The sequence below is a fragment of the Ambystoma mexicanum genome, chromosome 5p, assembly GCF_040938575.1.
Source record: "Ambystoma mexicanum isolate Mex_15411 chromosome 5p, UKY_AmexF1_1, whole genome shotgun sequence".
NCBI classification, from domain to species: domain Eukaryota; kingdom Metazoa; phylum Chordata; class Amphibia; order Caudata; family Ambystomatidae; genus Ambystoma; species Ambystoma mexicanum.
Window position 1 is genome coordinate 171,521,819 of NC_090930.1, and position 24,870 is coordinate 171,546,688.

Sequence of the window (24,870 nt, forward strand, 5' to 3'; positions counted from 1 at the left end):
GCTCTCTTGTCCGGGAGGAAGTCCAGGAGGGGGGCGATTTTAAACTACACCTCCCTATCGTAGCGGCCCATGACAGCGAGAGCGTTGGCCGCCTTAATGGTCGTCACTGCCGACGAGATGACCCGACACGTCCCATGGCATCCAGCTTCTTGACCTCGCCGTCCGACAGGGAAGTGGAAGTAGATGCCGTCGCCCCTGTCGATTTCTTCTTGGCCGCCGCGGAGACCACGGAGTCCGGGGACTGCTGCGCCTTGAGACACATAGGAGTGTGACCTGGGACCCGGTACTACTTCTCGTACCTGTCTCTCTTCGCAGGGGCCGTGGACGGGTTCTTCAGAAGGGACAGTCCCTCGTCCCAGATGTCGTCCAACAGCGGGACCGAGAGTACAGACTTCCTCTTGGCCTCTCGTCGCTGATAAATGAATCCCTCCTTCTGCTCTCAGGGGGATAGCTGGAAAAGCTCAGAGGCCCTGGCGATCATGGCGTGAAAATGAGCCAATTTCGTCAGGAGTGGAAGCCCGGGGAGGGGGCGATGGGAGGTCTGTTCCATCGTCTCTGCCGTCGTCCGTCCCCGTCGTCTACGTCTCATCCCTCGGCAGAGGGGATGGAGGTGAAGGAAGGAAAGGTGGGGGTGGATGGACTCGCCTCTGCTTGGCTGGAGGGCTCCCGAACGGTCCAGGAGCCGCTGGATCATCTGCTGGCGGTAAGGGCAACCTTGTCCTTATCTCTGTGCATAGGGTCTGCAGTGCCAGCAAGATGTCATCCGACCTGTCCAGCGGTGTTGGCATCGGATGCGACGGGAGCATCGGCAGAGGCTCCTCCGGTTCCTCCTCAACCTGCCGTTCTTCGTAGGCTCCACCCTCGCTCTCCACGTCCACCTCGTCAAGATCCTTCCTGCAGGCCCTGACCTCGTCAAACCTCTTGTCCAGGACTGCCTTGATGACCGACAGCTCGTCCTCGGAGGAGGTATCTGAATCCACTAGGACTGCCACCCCCTTCCTTCTTGAGCCTGGGGCTTCACAGGGGTTTTTACGATCAGTTGGAAAGACGATTCCCTCTGGGATGGCAGGGAAACTCTAGGCCTGGAGGCCATCTCCGCTGGGGTTGCCTCTGCGGGCTTCGCCAGGGATGCCACGACTCCCTCAATCGAGGCCTTAGCCGAGTGAATCTGGGCCTTCACGACCTTAGGCCCGCAGGCTTTCACCGTGGGGGGAGGGTTACCATCTTGCTCCCCCTTGGCTTTCTCTGTCGATATAGACCGGAGCTTCTCCCGGAGCTAGCCTGGGTTCTCCGACTTCCTTTTTTTTTCCTGAGCGTTGGCTCGTGGTTGACCTTGTCAGTGACATTGCGCCTGGCCTGGCAGCCGAGGAGCCCGAACCAACGGCGCTCCCGGTGCCTGCAGACTTGCGATGCTTTGCCTTCTGTTGGGCCCCCATCACCAGAGCGCCCTCAAAGGTCTTAGAAGACCACTCAGACTTCTTCTCACCTGCTGCTAGGCTCTCCGTCTCCAGTCAGTTTAGCGAGTCGTGTACGACAGTCCTTCATGGACTGACAGACATGTTCTTGCAGAACGTACAGTCCTTCTCCACGTGTGATTTGTCGGAGTGCAGGCAGTAGAGACACTGGGAGTGTTCATCTTCCTTGAAGACGTTCTGCAGTCCACATCCTGGGCAGTTCCTAAACAGCTTGTATCCAACGGGCGCTGAGCCTCCCTTGTCCTGGGCCATGTACATTCGGGGTGGGCCTCAAATATCTTCTGGAATCCTCCAGGAAGTGAAATTCTACAAATAAATCACCTTTGAGGGCCGTAGAAATTCCCGAAAACGGATCCCCGTTAATCGGAAGAATCATCGGTGGAGCTTGAGGCTCGAAATGACCGAAAAAATGAGCGTAAACTCTGGAAAAAAAACGCAAAACGCAGTAAAAGCTCGAGAGCTATAGCACAAGGACTCCCTTCACTTGAAGGTGCAGTAAAAATCTGAAGGTGGCTGCCATTGAAGGGGCTTAGGTAGAGGGCAGTCATTGGCTGGGGGCAGTATGACCCAGAGACCAGTGATTGGTTATTAGTAGAAAGACAGTTCAGAAACTAAACTGATTTTTTCTTTATCGAGGATTCCCAGCCTGACGACAGGGAATATTCATGAGCATGTGAATCCATGCCAGCCCCCCTGCTGGAGAAATTAAAGTTACTCACCTAAGTGACTAGAGTAGTCCATAGTCCCCTTCACTCCATCCTTGTGGGTGGCCCCCAACATGGGGAAGGTACGAGAACCTTTGGCAGCGAAAAATTGATCTTCCCCTTTAAGATTTAGTGTAGCGCATGGGGCGCTGCCTGGATAGGTTTGTACATGGCCATGTACGCCTCTGAAACGGCCTGAACCATCCACCGGGCGAAGGAAGCCTGAGAACTGGGGAGAGGAGCCCCCAAAAGTCACAAACAATGCCTCAGACTTCCTGAAGGATTTTGTCAGCGAGATAAAACTTGAGGACCCTCTTAGATCCAAGGAATGTAGGGCCCTCTATGCCTCTGACTGCACGTTTGGGAAGAACACTGGCCAGCAGATCTCTTGATTCAGATGAAATGGAGAGACCTTGGGCAATTGGTATGGGTGAGTGCGCAAGATGATCTTGTTGTGAAACATGGCGAAGGGCTTGCACGAAGATGACGCCTGCAGCTCATTTACCCACCTTCAGCTCATTTACCCTGCGTGCAGAGGCGAGAGCCACCAGTAGAACTGGTTTTAGTGTCACCGAGCAGAGGTCCACAGAGGCCATCGGCTTGAAAGGCTTGCCCTGCAAACCTGCAAAAACCACATTGAGGTCCCAGACCGGGTGCGGCCTGTGCACCGGAGGAAAAAGCGTAGACAAGCCCTTAAGGTGGGCTTTAAAAACCAAAAACACATGCTTAGGGGAATACTTTTAAGCCCCAATGGCCGCAAAGGAAGTGCGGCAAGTATCCACCTGGACTCCAGAGCAAGCCAGGTGTGCTGCAAAAGCCAGTAAGTCATCCAGCGGACAGGTGACCAGGATCAGACCAGTGTCACAAGCCCAATGGTAGAACGTAGTCCATTTGCTCTTATACTGGGACTGAGTCGAGGACCTCCTAGCCTTCCCTGATGTCTAGAGCGGCCCCGTTTCTTGCTCCTGTCCCAAAATAGCGAAAGAAATCAAGTTTCTTGTATAAGCAACGAGAATAAACAAGGAGGTCTGCTGTGGCCATACCTGTCCTTGGCATTGTTAGGGAGAATTCTCAGAAATGTGCTAATTTCCTTCACCTTAGAGACCCCCAGCAACTTTGCTGGATTTTGAGGACTTCCATTTTTTACCTGTAAAGAGTGTGAGCCTTTTTTCCCCACTCATGTATTTTGATGTGTGTTTTACATTTGTGTTCTCGGATTATGGTTTTAGATAACTCCATAGGCATCATCTTTTCATGTGTGTTACACAGCACTCTCAGTGCAGTGACACAGGGATGTTTTTTAGACTTCTCAAAGGTTGAAATAGCTTCTTTGGGATAGACTACTGTTTCACAGAGAATGTAAAGTGAAATTGACTTTACTAGTCTTTTCCAAATTCATAGACCCAGCACACACCATCTTACAATGGAGTGCTGGAGGGGTTACATAGTATCCCGTGTCTAAACACTCAGGTAGCGTGATATGCTACCCTTTGCTATTGAAAAGGTTGGTGGCAGTGGTTTTACAACGAACTACCATGATTTTTCCTGACAGTGAACACCGGTAGTTAAAAATCACGGGAGCCATGTTTTCCAAGATGGCACCTTTAGCTCCTTTGTTTAAACGGGTCCTGGTCTTCTTTTTTCACCATTTCTTTTTGGAAAGGTCCTTCTAGTGTTTGTCTCTGTGCGCCAATCCAGGTTTGGTCCCTTTGTTCTTGTGCCTTTGGCCGGCATCTTACTCAGACGCTGGTCCCTCACCAGAGTGCCCAGACTCAAGAGGGCATGCTCCATGTCCATTCAGTCCGCCATTCCTTGTGATGGCTTCCACTTGGCTGTTCACTTCTGAGCCCCTCTCCAGCACCCATCCCACCCTGATGGGCCCATAAGGGTTCCTGCCCTGCTAACCCCTCCCGGATCGTGTCTATACACCCAGGAGGGCCCACGTCTCTTCCAGGCAGTTCCGCCTCCCACTCTCTGGCGACCACCCAGCCTGTCGTCCCACTCCGGACTTCATATTCGTCATCTGCCCAGCCTCATACTCAGATCAGCATTGCCTCATGCTCCCAGCACTACTAGCGAGTGCCATGACACTCTTGGCCCCAGAAGAAGGCTTTCATCTCTTCAGCCGAAACGTCAGCAGCACACATGCCCAGACTAGCCCGGGCTCTCACTAATTGCTGCACTGATTTCTCTAACATTTCACCTAGACCTAGACCAACTACGAGGTCAGACTCTAGCTGGGCATAGGAGACATTCAGCGAGTGTCTCCCTCCTCCTACTTTCACGTACACTCTATGTTCTTTGAATTTAACTACATGTTGGTTTTCACCTATTCACGAGTTGTTCCTCAAATGTGTTAACATACTTATCACGCTGTGTTAACTTTTAGGTTTGTGTACTGTACCGTAGACACAACTATGTTCAACATCAATTGCTTGTCACTACCATGTTGATCACCTTTTTCTCTCTACAAAAGAATACTCTAAAAAACATGCAAAGTAAAACCATAATGTCAGCTAATTAATAAAAAGCGGTTCTACAAAATATGGATGATATATCTGTTCATTAGCAGTTTGTGTTTGTTACAAATGGTGAATGCCCCATTCAATTGGGTGTTCGCAAGGGTTCAAACTATTGTGCATTTAAACTATATTGCATGCATTTGAATTCTAGAGGGTAGGACCACCCCCCAGTTATAGCTTTGTCGGGTTTCAGGACTGAAGACCGCCTGTGTCGTATGAGTGTCTGGGGTGGACAGGAAGTGAGGGAGGTGCCCGAAACTCCCTGTGCTTAGTCTCCTAGGAGACCCAAATTTACTCTGGCGTGATTGGCTGGCTGACTGACCGGCAAGGACAGCTACCCTGCTGGGTGAGTGACAGCTAGGCTGGTATGAAAGGGAGAAAGCGGTTTAACAGGTGAGTCTCGTGGACTGGAAGAAAGAGTCGACCACTGGAACGAAAGAACTGAAGACAAGCTGGAAGAGAACGGCCGCTGCAACACTGGACCGTTGGTTTGCCCGGTGAAGCCCTGCTGCAGGTCCGAATTGCCAAACTCCATTCGACAGAGAAGCTCCTTCAAGGACGACTTCTTCCTTTGAGTTGGTGGGACCAATCAACTCATAAGACACCTGGATACTATTCTCAAGGCTGATTAAGTTTAACTAGGGAGAGGGACACCAGTTTGTGTTCTTAAATCTACAGCTAATGGAACTGAAGTGACTCAATTTTGTTTGCTTTCTTCAACAATCCCGTGCAGTGCAGGAGTCCCCCCCACCCCCCCTGACGTCCTCCCTCTTGTCCCCACGACTGAGGTTCAGGAACAGCGAGATCTGCAGGAACTTCCAGGAACCACGACTTCAGCAACATTTGTTTTCTTCATACAAAGGTACTGTGCCAACACGATTGAGAGAACGCCACTCACGCAGAGAAAGTTTGTGAAACTTTCCCAACTTGCAGGCCTAATCAGATTGTGACCCCACAAATGATTCTTTTTCGCCTAAACTACTTCTGAGAACTTTTGCAAAGACTTTACCGTTTGATACCAGAACTGCTCTTTCTTATCCAGAACACTAGCGTATTGACTTGACTTGAACTATTCTGGTGAACTGAAAGTATTTTCACTGTCTAGAGAGTATATACAAAATATATTATACTTACTCGTGTCCTTTTTGCTCACTGCTAAGTAACTGAACTGCACTTTGGCTCCTTTTTCAGGGAGCTCAAACTGTGTCAAAAAAGTTTTGTATTGAAGTGTATTGGTCTATAATATTAAGTATAAGTGTCTACTTGCACTACTGTGATTGAAAGTCCTCTATGTAACTACTTGTACTGCTCATATTCACTCTTGAGATATGCCTGGCTGCTCAGCTCGCTACCATCAAACTGTATGGTACAGACTTGTACCAAAGGTTGGTCTTGCTTACACCTGTAGTCCTAATTGTGTGAGTGGTGGTCCCAGAGGGTAGTGCATACAATCCTGCCTAACCGGCATCTAGAAAGATGGCCCGTTTACCATGAGTTTTTCGTCTGCCCCTACAAAGAAGGACAGACTAGAGAAAAAGTACAAGGCTCCTCACTCTGCGCCTAAATGTCTGCGAATGTAACCCAGTCCAGACTTGGTGGTGTCGGGCGGCAGCGCAAAAACGTGCAAATCCTTCCTTCCAATTTTCAGTGCCACCCGACAAGGAGGGAAAACAGCTGGACTCCTTTGGGAAGTGCATCATCTCCATGGCCGCCACTACCATCAGGGCAGCTAATGCGATGGCTATCCTGTCCCGATACAACTGGGAACTCTTGTTCAATATGGGCCCAATATTGGATTTCCTTCCAGGTGGCAAGGAGGATTAAGCTTTTGCTGTTTTTTCTCGAGGGCGAAGCCTCCTCTGGGGACACAATTTCAGTGGCAGTAGATATGCGGACACTGGCTTCTGACACTGATGCTGTCCTTCGCTGTCAAGGATGGCTCAAGGCCACTAACTTCCATCCAGAAGTATAAGCAAAGGTGGTGGACATTCTCTTCGACAGCAAAAATCTACTTTACAAGAAGGTGAACAACATGTTTCAAGCCATCAGGGCAGACACAGTCCGATCCCTGGGCATGCTACAGCAGAAGCGTCTTTTCAGTCCGGAGAGACCCATTTCTGAAGGACATCCCACGATTACAGGCTGTTTTACCGGTCGCACTACCGGTCTAGCAGCTATCCCCTATCTGAAAGCTACAAGGAGAAATTGAGGGCCTACAGAGGGAATCCGCAACGTCACAGCTCCTCGCACACCAGGGGGTCAATCCTCAAAGCAGGCTTAACAAGGCCCTGCTTTCGGCCCCTCCCACTTTCACGCTCCATTAGAAGGGTGACTGTCGGACAGTGGCGTTTCATCACCCCATGGATGAATGGGTTTTGTCGCTAATCCAGCTGGTCCACATACTTAAATTCATTGGGCGCCTGGCCTCCATTCCTCCCTTGTCCAAGGTCGAGAAGCACTTACCATTGCTCATGCAATAAGTTCTCTCCTCTCCAGGCCGGTAAAACCCAACCCCTTTGAGCAACAAGGTCAAGGAGTGTACTCGGGATACTTTTTCGTATGGAAGAAATCAGGGGGGGTTGGAGGCCCATTCTCGATTGCGCCTTCTCAACAAGTTCCTGCGGCTCAAAACTTCAAGATGGTCACCCTTCAGCATATTCTCACACAGCTGCAGCAAGGGGATTTCCTATAACCCCTAGCCTTAGAAGATGTATGCTTTGACATACCAATCCATTTCTGGCACCTGAAGTAACTATGATTCACCATCGCAGGTCAACATTATCAATTCAAGGTCTTGCCCTTCAGACCTCCACTCAGCACCTAGCGCTTTCACAAACTGTTTAGCTCCTGTAGCCGCTTATCTACGTTGGTTGGTGAGCACATCCACCCGTAGCACGACGATTGGCTGGTTTGAGCAGACTCTCTTCCATTGGCCCATCGACACACACAAGGCCACAATCCATTTCTTGACATCACTGGGGTTCTCCATCAACTTGGCCAAGTCCTGCTTGACCCCCTCACAACTCGCTCTATTCTTAGGAGCTCAGCTGAAGACATAATCCTACAATACTACCCCTTTGGAGGACAGGTTGAAAGCCATGCTTGCAAAAGCTCTCCTCTTATCACAGACATCTGCTTCAGTCTGCATGTTGAAGTCCCTGCTAGAGATGATGTCCCCCTGCATCCCGTTATTCCAGCACTGCAGACTTCTAATGGGACCTCTCCAGGAGTTTGTCAATGGAAACATGATTGTTCCGATGCATCTCTTACTACGCTCTTCACTGGTGGATGCTTCGCTCCAATCTCACCCAGGCAGCACCCTTTCGTCTGTCCTTCCACTCATCCTGCTTTTTCTCTGGATGAGGCTCCTATGTCTCCGCTAGCAGAAGACTTGGACACATCAGGCCTGAGACTTAGAGGGGGTGAGGGCTACCCATTGCCACATGAAGAGAAATGGATGATGGCGCAGCAAAAATACATGGTCGTCACTGACGAGATGGATGCATTTCTAGAGGGCTGAGGAGCCCACACAGAAGACTCTGGTTGCAAGAGGAGAAAATGTTGCACATCAAAGTCCTAGAGCTGCATGCTGTGTTCTGGGGTCGGAAGTATTTCCAATGCTCCTAGGATAACAGCAAAGCATGCAGAAAAAAGGAAATGAAGTAAGGTTTAAGTTACTTACCTGTAACTATTGTTCTCCAGAACGGGTCTGGCATTGATTCACATACTCATTAATATTCCCAGTCAGGCTGGGAATCCTCGGTAAAAGAAAAAACCTTCGCTTTAAAACTGTATTTCTCCTCTAAACCAATCACTGTCCTCTGGATCATACTGCCACATCCAATGACAGCCCACTCCCTAAGCTACACCCCTGGTGGCCATCTTCAGATTTGGTAATCACGTAAAGTGGCAGTATGAACCAAGAAGAGCCGCAGAGGGGCAGGAGGGAGGGTTTGCATGTGAACCCATGCCAGACCCATGCTGGAGAACAATAGTGACAGGTAAGTAACTTAAACCATCTCCGGCAAGGGGTCTGGCATGGATTCACATGCTCATGAATAAATATTGTACAGCAGTATATACACACAACCACAGGAGGTGGAAAGGCTCAACAGAAGCAATAAACACTCACCCCTGGAACAGCCTCATATCAAATGAACAGGTTGCATAGCAACACGTGGCCGACTCAGGACTCCTCCCTGGAATCCCTGTAAACGCAGCAGAACCTCGTGATGGTGTGCGTGGACCTCCACGTAGAGCCCTGCAGATGTAGAGCAGGGGCACACCAGACAGAAACACTGTCGTTGCTGCAATGGCTCTGGTGGAGTGGCCTCTTGGCTGGCTTGGCATCGGCCTGCTAGCCAGTCGATGACAGTGCATGATGCAGCCCGAGAGCCACATGGAGATGGAAGCTTTCAACAAGGCCTTTCCATGATTCAGAGGTCCAAAATTAAGAACAGTTGAGAAGTCTTCCAAAAGCTCCTCATGCGTGCCACGTAAATCTTCAAGACAGGAGCAATGTCCAGCGAATGCAAGGCCTTCTCTGCTGGCAACTATTGATTCATGAAGACGGCCAGCAACACCAAAGGCTCGTTGAGGTGGTACTCCGACGTCACCTTCAGCATAAAGGTGGGGTGTGTGCACAGTACCACCCTGGAAGGACAAGTACTGCTGCTAGCATAACTGGGCCTGAATCTCCCCGACCTGCCTGGCCAAGATGATCGTCACGAGGAACGCTGTCTTCCATGATAGAAACTTGAGCAGGGCCATCGATCTATCGGATGAAATGGCACCCCCATGAGCTTAGTCAAAACCACATTGGGCACCCCAAGCCGGGGCAGGGGCCTTCAATGGCGGTAAAGTCCTGAAGAGTTCTTTGAGGAACTAGTCTGTGTGACCACAGAGAAGGCTAACCCCGTAATCCTAGCGTAACAGGCAGGGTGGCCAGGTGCACCTTGTTAGAGGCATGGCCAGTCCAGCCTTGGCCAAGGAAAGCAGCTATGGTAGGAGCTGCTGGGCTCTGGCAGGAAGATGGGTAATCTACTGAGCCCAGAGAAACGCTTCCACTTATGGCCATAGCAGGTAAATGTTGAAGAGGCCCTGGCCTTACACTCCGCAGGTAAATAATTAATCTATTCATGTGCATCTACGTGAGGGGGCTGGAGCCCTCTCCCCAGGACTAGCACCTCGCGGTAGGAGGAGTGAGCCTCAGCAACACCCACCGTTTATCAGGTGAGAACAGAGGGCTCATTCATCCCGCCGAAACTACTGCGCTTTACTTTTTCCGCTTAATAAGCCCCTTGTGCTTTGCACTATATTGGGCACTTCATCACTGAAGCTACTGACCGTTGTGCGGCATAGGATTGCCAGACTCGCTTTCAGTGTTGGCTTCCTTTTGTTATCTGCAAACATCCTGGAACATTTGCAAGTGGCAGCCGCGTTCCTCGTGACGTGCAGAGAGGCCTCATTGCATTCTACATCTGCAGCCCGATTGGCTGACCTTTCCGGTCTTTAACCAACCATTAACACAGTCCGGTGGAAGCCGTCCGCACACCATAAGGGCTGCCTCTTAAGGGACTGTGCGCCTGTCTGGCACATTAGGGCAGTGGGCGAGACACACTGCCTGTTTGCCTCCAATCCTTACAATTAGTGTGTATACCCTACTTCCTAATTATTACTATTCATTGTGAGAACTTCTTCAAATATCCAGGATACCTTCGCACGGGACACCCCAGAATTGTGACTGGCAAGCCCTAACCTGAGCTCCACACAACCTTTGACCTGCGCTTACGCCGAGAAGGGCTTCTGGAATGCGGCCTCGGAGCACTTCTAGATGGAGCAGGGCCCGGCGTGGGCGGCATTCTCTGCTGAATTTCTGATACCAGCGTGGTCAGGTTGTCCAACAAAACACCCCAGCGCTGTGGTGTATGAGGAATGAGAGGGGGAAGCACTGGGCTTGTATGCTTCTTCTGGAGAGTAAGATGACAGGGTTCACCCCCCATGGTGACCCACCTTGCAACAAGGGTTCCTGGCCCCCTTCGTGGTCTCAATATTGGCCTTCGGGCAGGTTGTTGCCCTCATCGGAGCTCGTATAAATGTCCCCCGGCACTCATGGCTCAGCTCCTTGTTCCGTACCCCTCCTAGGGGTCAACAGAGCCTTACTCTTAACCCTCTCCTCAGAAATCAGGGGAACCGGCTGCTGTCCCCTTTCCAGGGGTCTTTGCCGAAACCACGGCAGTTACCTCACACCGTGCCAGCAGGGACATCCGCGGAGCAGGCATCGCTGCGACTGCAGGCACCGCCTTTGCGGTCTGTCCTCCTTTTGACAAAGTAGTGGTCATCAACGAGGCAGCCAATGGGGTCGACAAAGAGGTGGTAAGCAGCAGTCGAAGGGGTAGTGGTCATTGTCCTGGCAGGTAGAGACGCAGATGGAGGCAGCACAGGTTTTTTTCATCGATGGCAAGCAGAGTTTCGAACGAGTCAAGGACTTTCTCTTAGAGGGGGTGCCTCTCACTGGTAGGCTCACCGTAGATGTGGTCGGCAATGGCGACTTTGCCCTTTCCGAGTTGGGACCCACAGCGGCAGCGAACCCAGTGGCATCAGTGGCGTGCAGCCTTCCCTTTTTCTGGACCCCTGCAGGCAGGGCGTCCTTAAAGGACCTCAACCTCTTTTCTGAGGAAGTTCGATTGTGCGACCAGCTGGTCCTGGGGAAGCATGACCACGCCTGGAGACCGGGTCAGAGGCCTGACCAGATTTTTACCACGCCGCCAGCCTGAAATGGTGCGAAGTAGGCCCGAGCCCGGGCCATTCACCTATCTGATGAAAGATACTCGATGTAGCAAGTTCTTCACTAACAACGGATCCCCACCGCTGGTAGTTGACCTACAGCCGAACAATAAAAGCAAAAATCGGTCAAAAACATTCAAATTTCACACAAGAACATAAAATATTAGGAAAATAGCTTGGAGAGGACTCCCAACACTGAAGCATGCAGTAAAAATCTGAAGATGCCCACCAAGGGTGGTGCTTAGGGAGAGGGCTGTCATTGGATGGGGGTAGTATGACCCAGAGGACAGTGATTGGTTTAGAGGACAAATACAGTTTTAAAGCAAAAGTAAAACAGTTTTTTTATTTTACAGAGGATTCCCAGTCGGACTACGGGGAATATTCATAAGCATGTGAATCCATGCCATGCTGCAGAATGAGGCGTATTGTGATGCATTTATAAAGCAACAGGTACGGAACGAAAGAAGCTCATGGCAGTCGAGATACATTACATAGTCTGGTAACATTTTGAAAACAGCTTGCACTGGAGGACAACTATCAAGCTGAGAAATCTGTGGGAGGATACAGTACCTTAGAAATAGAAAACGTTATTCACCAAATTTACTTCTGTACTCAGTCCCTTTTCCTCCATAGTGCTGGATGTCCGTCCCAGGAGACGGACACCCATAAGTATGGAGAAAAGGGGGCGGGATGTAGGAGTAAAGAGTTTTTTGCCTATGGTTCATTGGGCAAATAGGACCCATAGCGTTGAATGGAATAACATGTCAGAGGGACAATGGAGCCCAGTCTCCAGATTTCTGAAAAGAGAGACTTCCCTTAAGAGAAACAAAAAGCGGTGAAACAACTTTCAGTTTCAACTAAATGTGAACAACAAATTAAAATGAATCTATTTATTTATTTACATTTATATAGCGCACAACTGCCCTCAGGCATCGTGGCGCTGTAGGAATGCTTTGCTTGGTTACATAAGTGCATGAAGAAAAAATACAGGTTAAGGTGCTTGAAGACATGTGACATAAGTTTTAGAGCAGAGTGTACATTTGCATGAGCCTAGTGTTAGGGCGGCTTACTCAATTCAAAACAGCATTTGGATGCAGTCAAAGTAGATATTACAAGCGTTTCACATTCCCGTGTTGCAGGGAGGTACAGAGCTAGATGCCTATCCCCACATAGCAGGGAGGAAGCTAGAGTTGCAGAGTCAAAGTCGGTGGTATAAGATCATGATGCTTTGCCCGTGTTTCAGTGCAGCGTGCAGAACAAGATGCATGTTGCATGTTACATTCAACGGTTTAAGGTGTGGAGGTAGGGTGGGCGCTTTGTTATGAGAACACCACACAGGTGAACTAGGTATATAGTACCCTTCGTTCAAACTACTAGTAGGCAGTGCCCTACAGTTGTGTGACCTCTTTCTTCAAGATCTACTGAATTGTGTATAGAGACTGGTATAGAATCTCAATTGCAAGACTCAAAATCAGGCCCGGCTCTAGAATTTATCATCTAGGTGGGCCAGAGGTGTTATTGGGGGGGCCCAATTTCCAGTTGGTGTGAGAGTAGCCTAACCCACACAGGAGCTACTTTATATAGCCTTACAAGCCTCTGGCACAAACAATACACAGGTTAGATTCCGTTTCCATACAAACACTATGGACAGTTACCAAAACTGCATGAGCTAATGAAGAGCAGTACTTCATAAACAGTCCCAGCCATGACATCCTCTGGCCGGGAAGTCTTCCACACTCGTTTGGTCAGAAACCCTCTAGTAAATTGTACGACAGGAAGCACTGAAACATGGCCCATACTCACCATCTTTCCCTAGGGGTGTGTGCGCGCATGTGAGGGACGTAGGCGCATGCATGTTTTGTGCATCCATGGCATATCGTATGTCCCGACCCAGTAGTACACTAGTCCGGTTCTCTCCCTGTTCTCTGCCTCTCCCTTCGGCTTTCTTCCTGCCTCATTCTCTTGCTTCTTGCTGTCCGTTTACTCTTTTCTACCTCTCCCTGCCCCCTTCTTCCTGACTTTCCTGCACCATCTGTTGCTTCCTACTTGTCCCTTACACTCTGGCCCATCTCCCTGACTGTTCCTTCTGCTTTTTGACTGCCCATCTCCTCCCATCCTTCTCTTCCTTCATATTCATTTCACTTAGCTCTAACCCTCAGGTCCTGCCTATCCCTTCTGCTTTTTCTGTCTGCCCTGCGCCTTGCATTCCATCCTTTGCATCCTCCGTGCCTATTCGCTCTACTCTACCCCACCCCTCTATTGCTGCTTGTTATTTCTGTTATCTTCCTGCCCCCATTCATCCTTCTCTTTGTCGAAGCCCCTCTATCGTTCTGCCCCCTGATGCTTAAACTCGCCATTGCCTGGCTCATCCTTGAACTTGCACATCTCTCCCCCTCATGCCTCCTTCCTGCCCTTTCTCTTGGTGGGCTCTTTGAAGATGCGATAGCCCTGATGACCCACAATGCAGGCGCACCTGAGTGCATGGACCTAGGGGTGGCCTAGGAGTGGCCTTGTGGCACACTGAAGTGTGTTCCTATAAAAGAAGGGATGCCCCTCTGCACCCCTCGTATATTAGGGCCTTATGCCTCTTCTCCAACATTGATTGTACATCGCATCTGCTGCTAGTGTGACCCCAAGAGCCATGCTCCACCCACATGAATAATGGGAGAAAAAGGCACAGGCAAGGTGCAAGGGGGGGTTGCATGACAGGGTGAACAAGAGTCCAGACAACACAGGGATAGTAAGGGTAGGAAGAAGGGAAGAGCAGTGTAGAGTGCTGGTAAGGTGACAGGAAGAGGTCACAACATGGGTGCGTGTGGGGATGAGTAGGGTGGGGCAGGAATGGACAAGCTGCAGTTGCTAAGTGTATGAAGAGTTTGGGGAAATATCTTCCAGACAAAAAAGAGACTAAAGGAGAGGCAGGGAAGAAAAAGTGAATGAGGCTGGAAGTAAGAGGGGGCACTGGAGGAGCTGAGGAGACTGAACAGGGTGATCATGCGATTATCTGAGAGAGCGCGAGTAAGGGAGAAAGTCTGTGGCCAATCCATTACAGTGTTGCAGGGGGTTCTTGCACCTCGCCTCCCAGAGTTGCAGGAGGTGTCTTCACGCCCCCGTGTCGCAGACGGTGCCAGCTCCCCTGATCGGGCTGTGGGCGGTGACTGTGCTCCCAACTGTGCCAGCAGTGGGTAAATCAACCTCTGCTGACATAATCAGCCTGGGCCAGCAGTTACTACCATAGATACAGTTGGATGCAGTATGAGATTTCTTCAAACCCTGTGCAACAAGATGGAGGCCTCCATGGCTCACTCAGTGAGCGAGGCATTAATCAATGTCACTACAGCTGTGTGGACATTACCCATGGCGCCGCTGACAAGTACTTAAAGGTTTCCATGAGCCCAGGACTTTTCCAGCAACCAGCACATATTTTATGACACTGCGCGGTGCACGGGAGACAGAATGCCATTTTCTCCACAGCTTGCAGCGGGATAAACGGACAGAAGCTGGTAAGCCTCTCTTATATTCAACTAATGAAATCACAGTTATCGGACATTGAGCCCCAGGCAACCAGAGGAAATAGCCTGAAACTACCCATCATTAGTTCACCTGTCACTTCGAGTGTGCTTTCAATCAAGCGAACTTAGCAACATGAATTAGCAAAATGCTTCTCTTGCGATGTCGCAGATAATCCAAATTTGAATGAGAACACATAATAACAAAATACTTTTTTCCACTCCTCCCATGCCATGTGGGAGCAGTGGAAAAGAGTATTTTGTTCTTATGAGTTCTCATTTGAATTATCTGCGATATCACAACAGAAGCCTTTTCTCAATACACATAGAAGAGCCAGCCAATTAAAAAAAGTAAGCAAAACAGCAAACTCCCGTCTGACCACCAGGGGCTAGGGCCGACTGGCCTCTGCCTTCTTCACCTACCTGCAACTCTTACTCCGAAATCGACCAAGTTCCAAAGTAAAGTGTAGGCACTGCAGCTGGCCCCGTGACTGCATGCAGTGTGATATTGTGCCAGCAAGGGTGTTTAGGCGTGGCCGCTGCCGCTTGGCCCACGCCTGCGCATAGTGAGGGCAAGTACAGAAATTATAGAATGTCACTGCTCAATCAATGCACAGGCGTGGACCAAGGCTGTGCGATCCAGCAGCCTTGCTGTATGTATTACTTCCATGACCGGTGCATTGCACCTCAGCTATCCTATTGTTTGGTACAGCACAGTGATAAAGTACTGAAGTGCTACCTTAAAGACATCAGTAAGCCCTAGAATTGTGAATTTCCTCTGCGCCAGAAGTCAGCTATGCTTATTCTCATTGCAAATGCATACACGGGTCAATTGCGATTTTCAAAAGAAAGACTGTACATTTCAAATAGAGCATTAGACTCTTCAGCTCACCTGTACACTGCACCACAAGTCTGAGCCCTGGAAAATCATGAGCTCCTATAGAGCGGCCAGGATGCCGCAGTGTTCCGGCAACACTGTGCGTGTGGGGCAAAATAAAGTATGTGACCATGTGTGTGTGGGGCGAAATAAAAATAACTACTGTGTGAGTAACTACGTGGCCGCGTAGTTGTAAAGCACCCATGACATTGACAGGTCTGATTACACCAAAATTCTGACTTGCGCAATTTACTTGTCCAAAGATGGAAGCACTGTAGAGCATCATTCCACATGACAGTGTGCTCCACAAGCTCTGCACCAAAGGGTGCCTTGCCAATAAAAAGACAAAAAAAGAAAAGTGATTAGCGAATCCCCTGAGCGATTGAAAGCGGGTCCAATGCAAAACAAGCACTGGCAATACAAACAGTTTCGGCTTTTGTGCAGGCATGGAAAAGCATTTGCCAGGCACTGCTGTAGCGGTATTAACTGGTATCGGGTGCAAAATGGTACGAGTACATTGGTATCTGATAGCACGCCTGTATGCCTCGCTATTAACACTATACTAAGCTGGTGACCCCCGTGCGCGCTGTCTGCAGTGTGTGTACAGTTTTCTTTTCGTTCACAAAAGGAGCGCAATCAACACAAAACATTAGGCATACTTACCATCTGTTGTTTTGCTAAAACATCATTGTAGATAGACTCTCTGCGCTGTAGTTCTATCTCTAGGTTGGTCTGTCTGGTTGTTGCCAAACTTCGAACGTCAGGATCGCTTAAATTGGGGTTCTCTTTCCGCTAGAAAAGGGATTGTACGGGTGAGCAAATATTTGCAAAAAACAAATGCTTCATTACTTGCAATACTATTCAACCCATTCAGCAAACTAATGAAGCACATTTGGTGTGATTTAGTATTATTAGAAATTAAAGAAGGGACAAACAAATGTACCTCTTAGTAATGTTCTTTCTTATGGATCAGTCTTTCCTCCCACAACTCCTCTTACGATAGAACTTCTCTAGCACCAGCTATCTTTACAAATGTATTAAATATCCAGGTAGGCACAGTACAACTATGTGTCTGCTTTGTGCCGTGGGGGTGTTCCTGTTGGTGGATGTGAGATCAAGGAAAGTAGCATAAACAGCCCCCCTATGACATCAGTTCGCTTTTGCCCTAGCTTTCAGCAGCTAAATGACCCCAGAACAGCAAGAAGTTAATTAAATATCCAGGGGGTAGCATGGGAGGAAAGACTAATTCATCAGAACGAACATTACTTAGATGTAAACAATTGATTCTGGTTATGGATTCCTTCCTCCTACAGATTCCAAATCTTATATAGTCTCCCTAAAGGAGTATAGAACCTGGAAAGGAGGAAATCGCACCCACACCTGGAGACCCTGGAACACTGTTCAACTAAAGTTGGTGTTGTGCAATAAAGCCCACAAAGCTGCCTAATCGATCTAATTAGCAACGACTGCCCCTTGCAGGGCTCAGTCAGGAAATATCCTTATAAGGCTACATCAGTGTCAACCAATTACGTCCATGCACAGCTGGTTTCCTTGCCTAGTTGACAACCATCGGGTCATGTAAGAAAAAAACATTAATATTATCATGCTTTTCACATCTGCCCACACATGGACAAATGAAGTCTGACTGTAGTACTGTGTATAGGATATTACAAAAGTGTGCTCTGCGGAGCCAACCCTGGCTTACAGTCTACAGACCCACTATAATTTAAGTGGTGCACGCACAGTCGTATGAGACCAGAACAAAGAGAAGAGGTGAGAATGAAAAGCAACACAGCCTACCAACTAAACGCGGTTAACAATTATACAGATTCATAGGATATTGAAATTACAAGTGAAGATGAACAAGTTACTTTCTTACCTGGTAACGTTCTTTCGATGGGATGGTCCGACGACGTATTCCATATCTATGACATGTAATCACCACAGCTGTGCTGCTTCGGAAACTTTTTTCGGCGTCTGCGTCCTGCGTCGATGCGCCGTCGTCGAGGACCTCCTCCGTCGTCATCCGATGTGATAAGTAGGACGCACGACGCCCGTAGCCTCAGTTGTAGTTTTTTCCCCCAGAACGTGTGACATTAGTCAACTGCCAGTCAGACACAAAGCCTTGCGGAACGTAAGCTGCAATCGCAAAAGAAATTCTGCAGCGGGGAAGGCAGGGCGGGAGCGATATGGAATACGTCATCGGACCATCCCATCGAAAGAACGTTACCAGGTAAGAAAGTAACTTGTTCTTCGAGGGGATTGGGTCCTCCGACGTATTCCATATCTATGACAGACTCCCAAAGCAGTACCAGAGCAAGGAGGAGGGAAAGAATTTAGAATCAAAATTTAGAATAGCCAATCAAATAGCAGAGCAAAGAACCGCCTTGCCGAAGGCCAGATCCTGTCCTCGGATGGAATCGAGGGAATAGTGACGTACAAATGTATGTACTGAAGCCCAGGTGGCTGCATCACAGATGTTGCGAATAGGAACACCCCTCTGCAGGGCAGTAGATGCAGCCATACCCCTGGTAGAATGGGCCCGCAAGCCAGCCGGTGGGTCCTTACCCGCCAAGCGGTAACACTCCGAGATGGCTAAAACAATCCAGCGAGACGAAGTCTGTTTCGTCACAGCTTGCCCCAAACGCTTTCCAGCGTAACCAATAAAGAGTTGATCGTCCACTCTGACCCGGGACATGCGTGAAACATAAAAGCTTAAAGCTCTCCTAGGATCAAGCCTTTGGAGCCTCTCCTCTTCCTTACCAGGATGCGGAGGAGGATAGAATGCCGGAAGAACAACCTTCTGGGCCAAATGAAATTCCGTCACTACCTTCGGAAGAAAAGAAGGACGAACTCTAAGGACAACCCTGACCTTGTGAAATACAGTGAAGGGTGGCTTAACTGAAAGTGCCTGTAACTCACTCACTCTGCGAGCGGAAGTAACCGCAACTAAAAACACAGTTTTCAGAGTTAACAGCCTCAAAGGACAAGAATGTAAAGGCTCAAACGGAGCACCCATAAGAAATTTAAGAACAAGGTTTAAATCCCAACCGGGCACCAGGAAAGGTGACGGAGGGAACACATTAGTGAGCCCTTTCAGAAACTGTGAAATTCCCAGGAGCAGCAGGTACAAGTCTACTTCCGGGTAGGAATGCAACCCACGGCGATGGAGAAATGCAAGATTAACTAATGCAGCCCTCTTTAGGACACTTCACAGGACGGGAGAAGGTGAGTTCCTGCGAAGGCCACCGCACACAGACTATGGCAGGCGTCCTTTCAGTCACGGTTGCAGGAGCTTCTCCAGGACAAGATGAACATCCATCAGAAAGACTAGTGGTAAATAATAATTTGTTCTTCTAATTAATTTGTCCTCCCACGGATTCCTCATCTTAAATAGACTCCCATAGCAGTAAGACATTACGGAGCGTCTATGGCAATTATGTCACCGCTTGTTGGAGAACAGCCCTGCCCAAACGAGACTCATTTGAAGAGATTGTGTCCAGGCAATGGTGTTTTGCGAACACGTGTTTATATAGGACCACGTTGCGGCTTGAAGGATATCCTTTACAGGTACCCCGCTGAAAGCTTTCAGGAATTTGCTTACCCGCTCTGGTGTACCATTCAGAAACACAAAGCACTATCCATCTTGAAATGGTTTGCTTTGTTATTCCTTTCCCCGTTTCTGGGCCAGTAAAACTAATGAACAGTTGGTCTTCCACTGAACTGACTTGACATAGCGATGAATAAACTCAGAGCCCATTTGGGATCGAGGCTAGCAGACTTTCTTCCTCCTTAGACAGATGAGTAGGTGGATAGAAGGCTGGCAAACAAACTGCCAGCAACAAATTCAATTATAATATGACCTTCAGAAGGAACGGCGAACTCCAAGTGTCCTTGGAAAAAAAACGTAAAATGCAGCTTATAGGACAAGGACTACAATTCATTCATTCTTCAAGCTGAGGAAATAACCAAAAAGGCAGTTTTCCATAAAAGAAGTGTTAGAGGACAAAAATACAGTGGCTCAAATGGAGTGGGTATAAGGAATGTTACCATAAGGGTTAGGTCCCATGCCCGCACCAAGAAAAGGATTGGGGGCAGGTTTTAGTCAGGCCTTTAAAAAATGTAACCACCGAGGAGAGCGTGAAATACGATCATCATTCTGGCATACGCTTGAAATGGATAATGCGTAGAGCTGCTAAATAGCCTTTGATGGTGGCAACCTGAAGGCACTGTCTTGCCAGATGAAGCAGAAAAGAAAACACTGCTGAGATGTTGCATAAAAATGGGGCCACATTCGGGGCTATGCAATAGCTGCAAAACTTTCTCCAATGGTAGGGTTATAGAGCCTTATATGCTGTACTTTTGGCCGAAAGCAACATCTCCATCACGTCTTCTGGAAGGTCCCAATTTAGAAGCAAGGTGTGTAGGTTGAGCGTGTGCACACTCGGGTGAAGAACAAGCCCCTCGCCTGAGCGAGAAGGTCTGGTCTCTAGGAAAGACTATATGGAGAACAGATGACCATATCCAGAAGGTCCGGGTAGCATATCCTCCTGGCCCAGTCCAGGGCAGTAAGGATCATAGTTGCTCTGTGCCTTTCCAGCCACCTGATCACTTGAGGAATGATGGGAATCGGTGGAAACTGTAAGGGAGGCATGGTATCACACTGACACAAAAGGTACAATTTATAAAACCTGTATTTTATTCTCTGGGTTTGGAAAAACTCCTACTACGCCCTATAGCCAAGATGGGAGCAGTCTCGACCATCAAATAATAAAGAAAACACAGTCCTAGTCCGTCTTTCAAATCAAAATGGCCTATACTACAAAACCTAATACCTGCCCTATCTCTTATACAAAAAGTGAGTAAAGGGAAATATGTATGCAAAGAAAATCCCCTTGTTGGACAGCACGGAGTAAGACGGCCCCTTTAGACAGGATGACACACTCTGACTCAGGTTCTCAAAACAAAGCAGTTCAAAATGTGGATCGAGGCCCGCCTGGTCTTCCAAGTTAGTCACTTTTCCAGCGTTAACAAAAGTTGTTTCACAGTGCAACAAAAGGGTTCACAGTTAAACCAAAGGTTCATGTAGGCCTCCCTCGATCGTGCTCGGACCTTTCAAAGTAAAAAGTTCACATAGGCCTCCATCAGTCGGGCTCGGACCTCTCAACTCACAGCACTTGCACGGGTTCCCTTCCCCAAGCTTTATTCACCTTGGTACGGGGTTTCCTTTCTCCTAACTTATCACACTTCACTTCTGGTCTCCCTCAGTTGGGCTTGGGCCTTTTCCTGATGTCGAAGACTTTCGACTGTGTGAGGCTTTTACTATAGACCTCGGCAGGACCACTTCAACTTTCCCTTTAACGTGCACCCGTGTTATTTGCCCCAGTGTTTCTTGGTCTATGGAGTTCAATCTCATAAGCACAAGAGTTCAATTTTCACCCTCTACTTCCCCTTTTGCTGGGGTCAATCTTGATGATCACGTTCTTTAAAGTTCATTCACTTTGTTGCTTTTTAATAAAACATTTCACCTTTCGCTGAGACTTTGAAGTGGGCTACTTCCTTTCGCTGGACCATTCCGCTACTCTATATCACTGGCTTCAAAGTTATCAGCAATTTAAAGTTCACCACATGTCTGCCTTTCTTTGCGTCTCATCCACACGTGTGCAGCCTTCAATTGTACAATATATTTTTCCAACTTCAATCTTCCCTTAACACACACAGGTCTTTCATGTTGATCGCCAACTCACCGGCTGTGTACATTCCTTTCTTGTCTTTCCTTTTAACTCATGTCAAGGTTAATATCACAGGCTCGGCCTCGCCTCCCCAACTCTGTCGTTCACCCAAGAGGGTCGCAGGCGCCTTTGTAACACAAAGCAGTCTTCTTGTCTGGAATTTGGCCTTCTCCATGTATCTCTTACGATTATTTGGGGGCAACGACTTCCTGCAGGGAACTACCGGATTCTTTCACCCCTGGCTCTCACCCCCTGATGCATCGCTCTCCTCCAGTAGGTTTGCCTTTGCACCGGAAGTTCTGTTGCTTCCTGTGTTCCACCTTGCTCAGAGTGTCTCTCTATGTTCCGCCTTTTATCCATGTGGGGAGAGCGAATGGGTATCAGATGTATGTGATTAAAGTCAAGTGCCTGACTTTGCCTGACACGATAAGCCTTGTTATTCCCAGTCACCCTCTTCCTCGTCCCAGTGTTTGTGTGGAAAAGGGGGTCTGTGGGTTGGGACATCGGACAATCCTATGAAATAGGAGGGCTCATGGATACAGGAAAGGGGGAATACCTCGTCTCGTCATCAGTCGCCTCACCCTATTTTCCCGAAGACCACTCACCCAGGTAATGCTCCCGCATGGTCCACCCACAGGGTCTGGATCCAAAGGCGATGGCTGTGCCCTGGCCACCTGAGGGAGAATCCCCTGGGAATAGTAGGTGAGGCACCCTTTTGTTTCTCACAGAACACATACACGAGCTGGAGATTCCAGTCCACCACCGATTGCGTCCCCTAGTGCTCCTCTATGGGGAAATTCCCTGAAGCAGAAAAGTTTGCACTTCCTGTTCACACTGGACGGGAACAGATCCACTTGAGTGGTTGGCAGAGGGCAAAGATCTCTAGAAGAAGGACCTCCGGGTGCAGCTCCCACTCGTGGAGACTGAGCCCTGCCTGCTCAGAGCATCCGCTGCCATATTCTCCTTCCTGTCGAGATGAATTGCTGACAGGGAGATCTTGTTTTGTAAAGCCTAGAAACAGAGCTGCATCACCTCTCTGCACAGCGGGAGTGACCCCAACACCGCCTCTTATCAATGCATTGCATGCCCACTATGTTGTCTGTCATGATCAGGACAGTCTTCCCCTATATGGAGGGCAAAAAAAGCCATGGGCAGCAGTCTGATCGCCCTCAGCTCCAACAGGTTTATATAAAGTGTTGTCTCCGTCAGGGACCACAACCGCCCATCGTCAGCTTTTTCAGGTGATGGCCCCAACAATCGAGAGACGCGTCCATTACTACAATTGCCCCTGGCCACGGTTGCCAAAATGGTACTCTGGCCATCACGTTATCCCTGCAGGTACACCCACAGGAGATCCTGAGTAGCTCTTCTCGGGACTTGAATCAAGTGTGTCATACTGCCAGAGAAATGCAAGGTTAAGATCTGAGGGCCCATCAGAGGGTTTTCATTCTCAAGCAGGCCTCTGGGGTATACACGCATTTCGTCAACCAATTTTTCATCGTGGGACTAGGGTTGGCATGTATTTGGCAGTCTGGAATCTGGTGACCATCTGCAGGATGTGTAGAACTCTGTCCATGGGCGGAAAAGCCATGCCAGAAGGGGAATCCAGGACCGCTCCGTTGACTAGAAATGTTTGAGAAGGTGTCAGCTAAGACTTCTTTAAATTGAGGGAGAAGCCCAGCTTGTGGAGGAGGTAGCAGGTGTGATTGAGATGATCCAGGGCTTCATCGATAGAGCACGTCCTGACTAACCAATCATCCAGGTAGGGAAAGACAAATTCCCCCTTTCCTGAGACTGGCTGCCACTACCACTGACAGCTTGGTGAATACCTTTGGGCGGAGGTAAGCCTGAAACGCATAACTTGAAAACTGGTAGTGAGTGTTTTCTATGACGAAACTCTGGTACTTCCTGTGCTTTGGATTAATCGGTACAAGGAAGTAAGCATCCTGTAGGTCAAGTGAAACCAACCAATCCTTAATTTCTAAGGCAAGAAGGATCTGCAATGTGTTACTATCCGATCTTCGACTTGTGCTTCCTGTCAGGATTCCATGGTACATTTCTAGAGTTTCAAAGGTTTACAACCTTAAAGGACATACAATTACAATTCCAAGGTAAATTTCATAGACTTCATTTACTTACACATTAAATTAAGAAATCATCATTTAGCACTAAAACCCTTTGGATGTAGTTTTACTTAGAAGTGTGATGTTTGGGTTAGAATTAGAACTTGTATAAATATTCCTTAATGTTAAATTCAGGAATCGCTTAATTCCCCAAAGCAAGATGGAGAGCCTTTTCTGCAGCAATGATTGGTGTAAATAGTTATGAGGTCATTTGGAATGTTGCGCAGAGTTCTAAACTGCCTTTCATTTTAGTAGCCTTTGAGGCAGGTAGCAGTTTCTTTAGCTCTAGTGAATAATTTTAAAGTGTACTTAATTCTTAGTATCCCAAGAAGATTTTAGAATTTCCATTTACTACTGGTTCGAAGTTGAAGTGAAGCTAATCCAAGAAGCTGTGAAGATTTGTACAGATGAAGCAAGCTAAATTTATTTAATCTTCAAAGTCTAACGTCAAGGATTTTCAGTTCGAATTTACCTTAGAAAAAACTGAGTGGAATCTAATGTTAATATTTATTTTTTGGTTGATGAAAAAGGTTCAGTGTTAATTTTTTAACTTAAATTGTTGCGCATTATTTTTGAATCAGTGTGTATTTTGCGCATGTAATATTTACTAACAAGGCACGCGTAATCCTTTGTTAAAGACTCGCGTGTTTGTTTTTTAACATAAATACGCTTGCTAGCAGTTTCATGCACAAGCGTTTCTCTTCGTTTTGAGTAATATGCAATGCGCGTCTAGGAAGTTAGAATAAGGAACCCTATGAACGTCGTACACGTGTGCAGCCGTTGTGACGTCTTTTCCTGAAGCAATATTTTTTGCAGCACAATTGAATAGCGTACGTGAAGCGTCATGACGTCTTTTCTGGAAGCGTTCGTTTTTGCAGGACTATTGTGTACGTGAAGCGTCGTGACGTCTGACGTTTTACCGGAAGTAAACGATTCACGGAACTCGTTGCATCTGAGTCGATCTTTTGAGGAGTTTTACATATTTTGGCATCGGATGATAGCGCAACTTGTGCTAACTAGATTTTAAGCAATAGACTTTCTTCTGAAGCAATAAATACTTGAAAGAGTATTTATTAAGAAGTACATTTTTATGTAAAATATATTTTTGTGAATGAGAAGTTGAAAATATATTAGTCAACAAA

The 24,870-nt window shown here is 48.1% G+C and overlaps 1 protein-coding gene across 1 annotated transcript in view; it reads right to left on the minus strand.

The window, feature by feature from the left end:
* The window catches only part of ATRX (ATRX chromatin remodeler), a 2,430,811-nt gene that overhangs the window by 24,800 nt on the left and 2,381,141 nt on the right, over nucleotides 1–24,870 (minus strand). Inside the window, exon 34 of the mRNA XM_069612585.1 lies at nucleotides 16,537–16,665. Within this exon, the coding sequence (XP_069468686.1) occupies nucleotides 16,537–16,665 (129 nt within the window). The remainder of the gene's footprint in view (nucleotides 1–16,536; nucleotides 16,666–24,870) is intronic.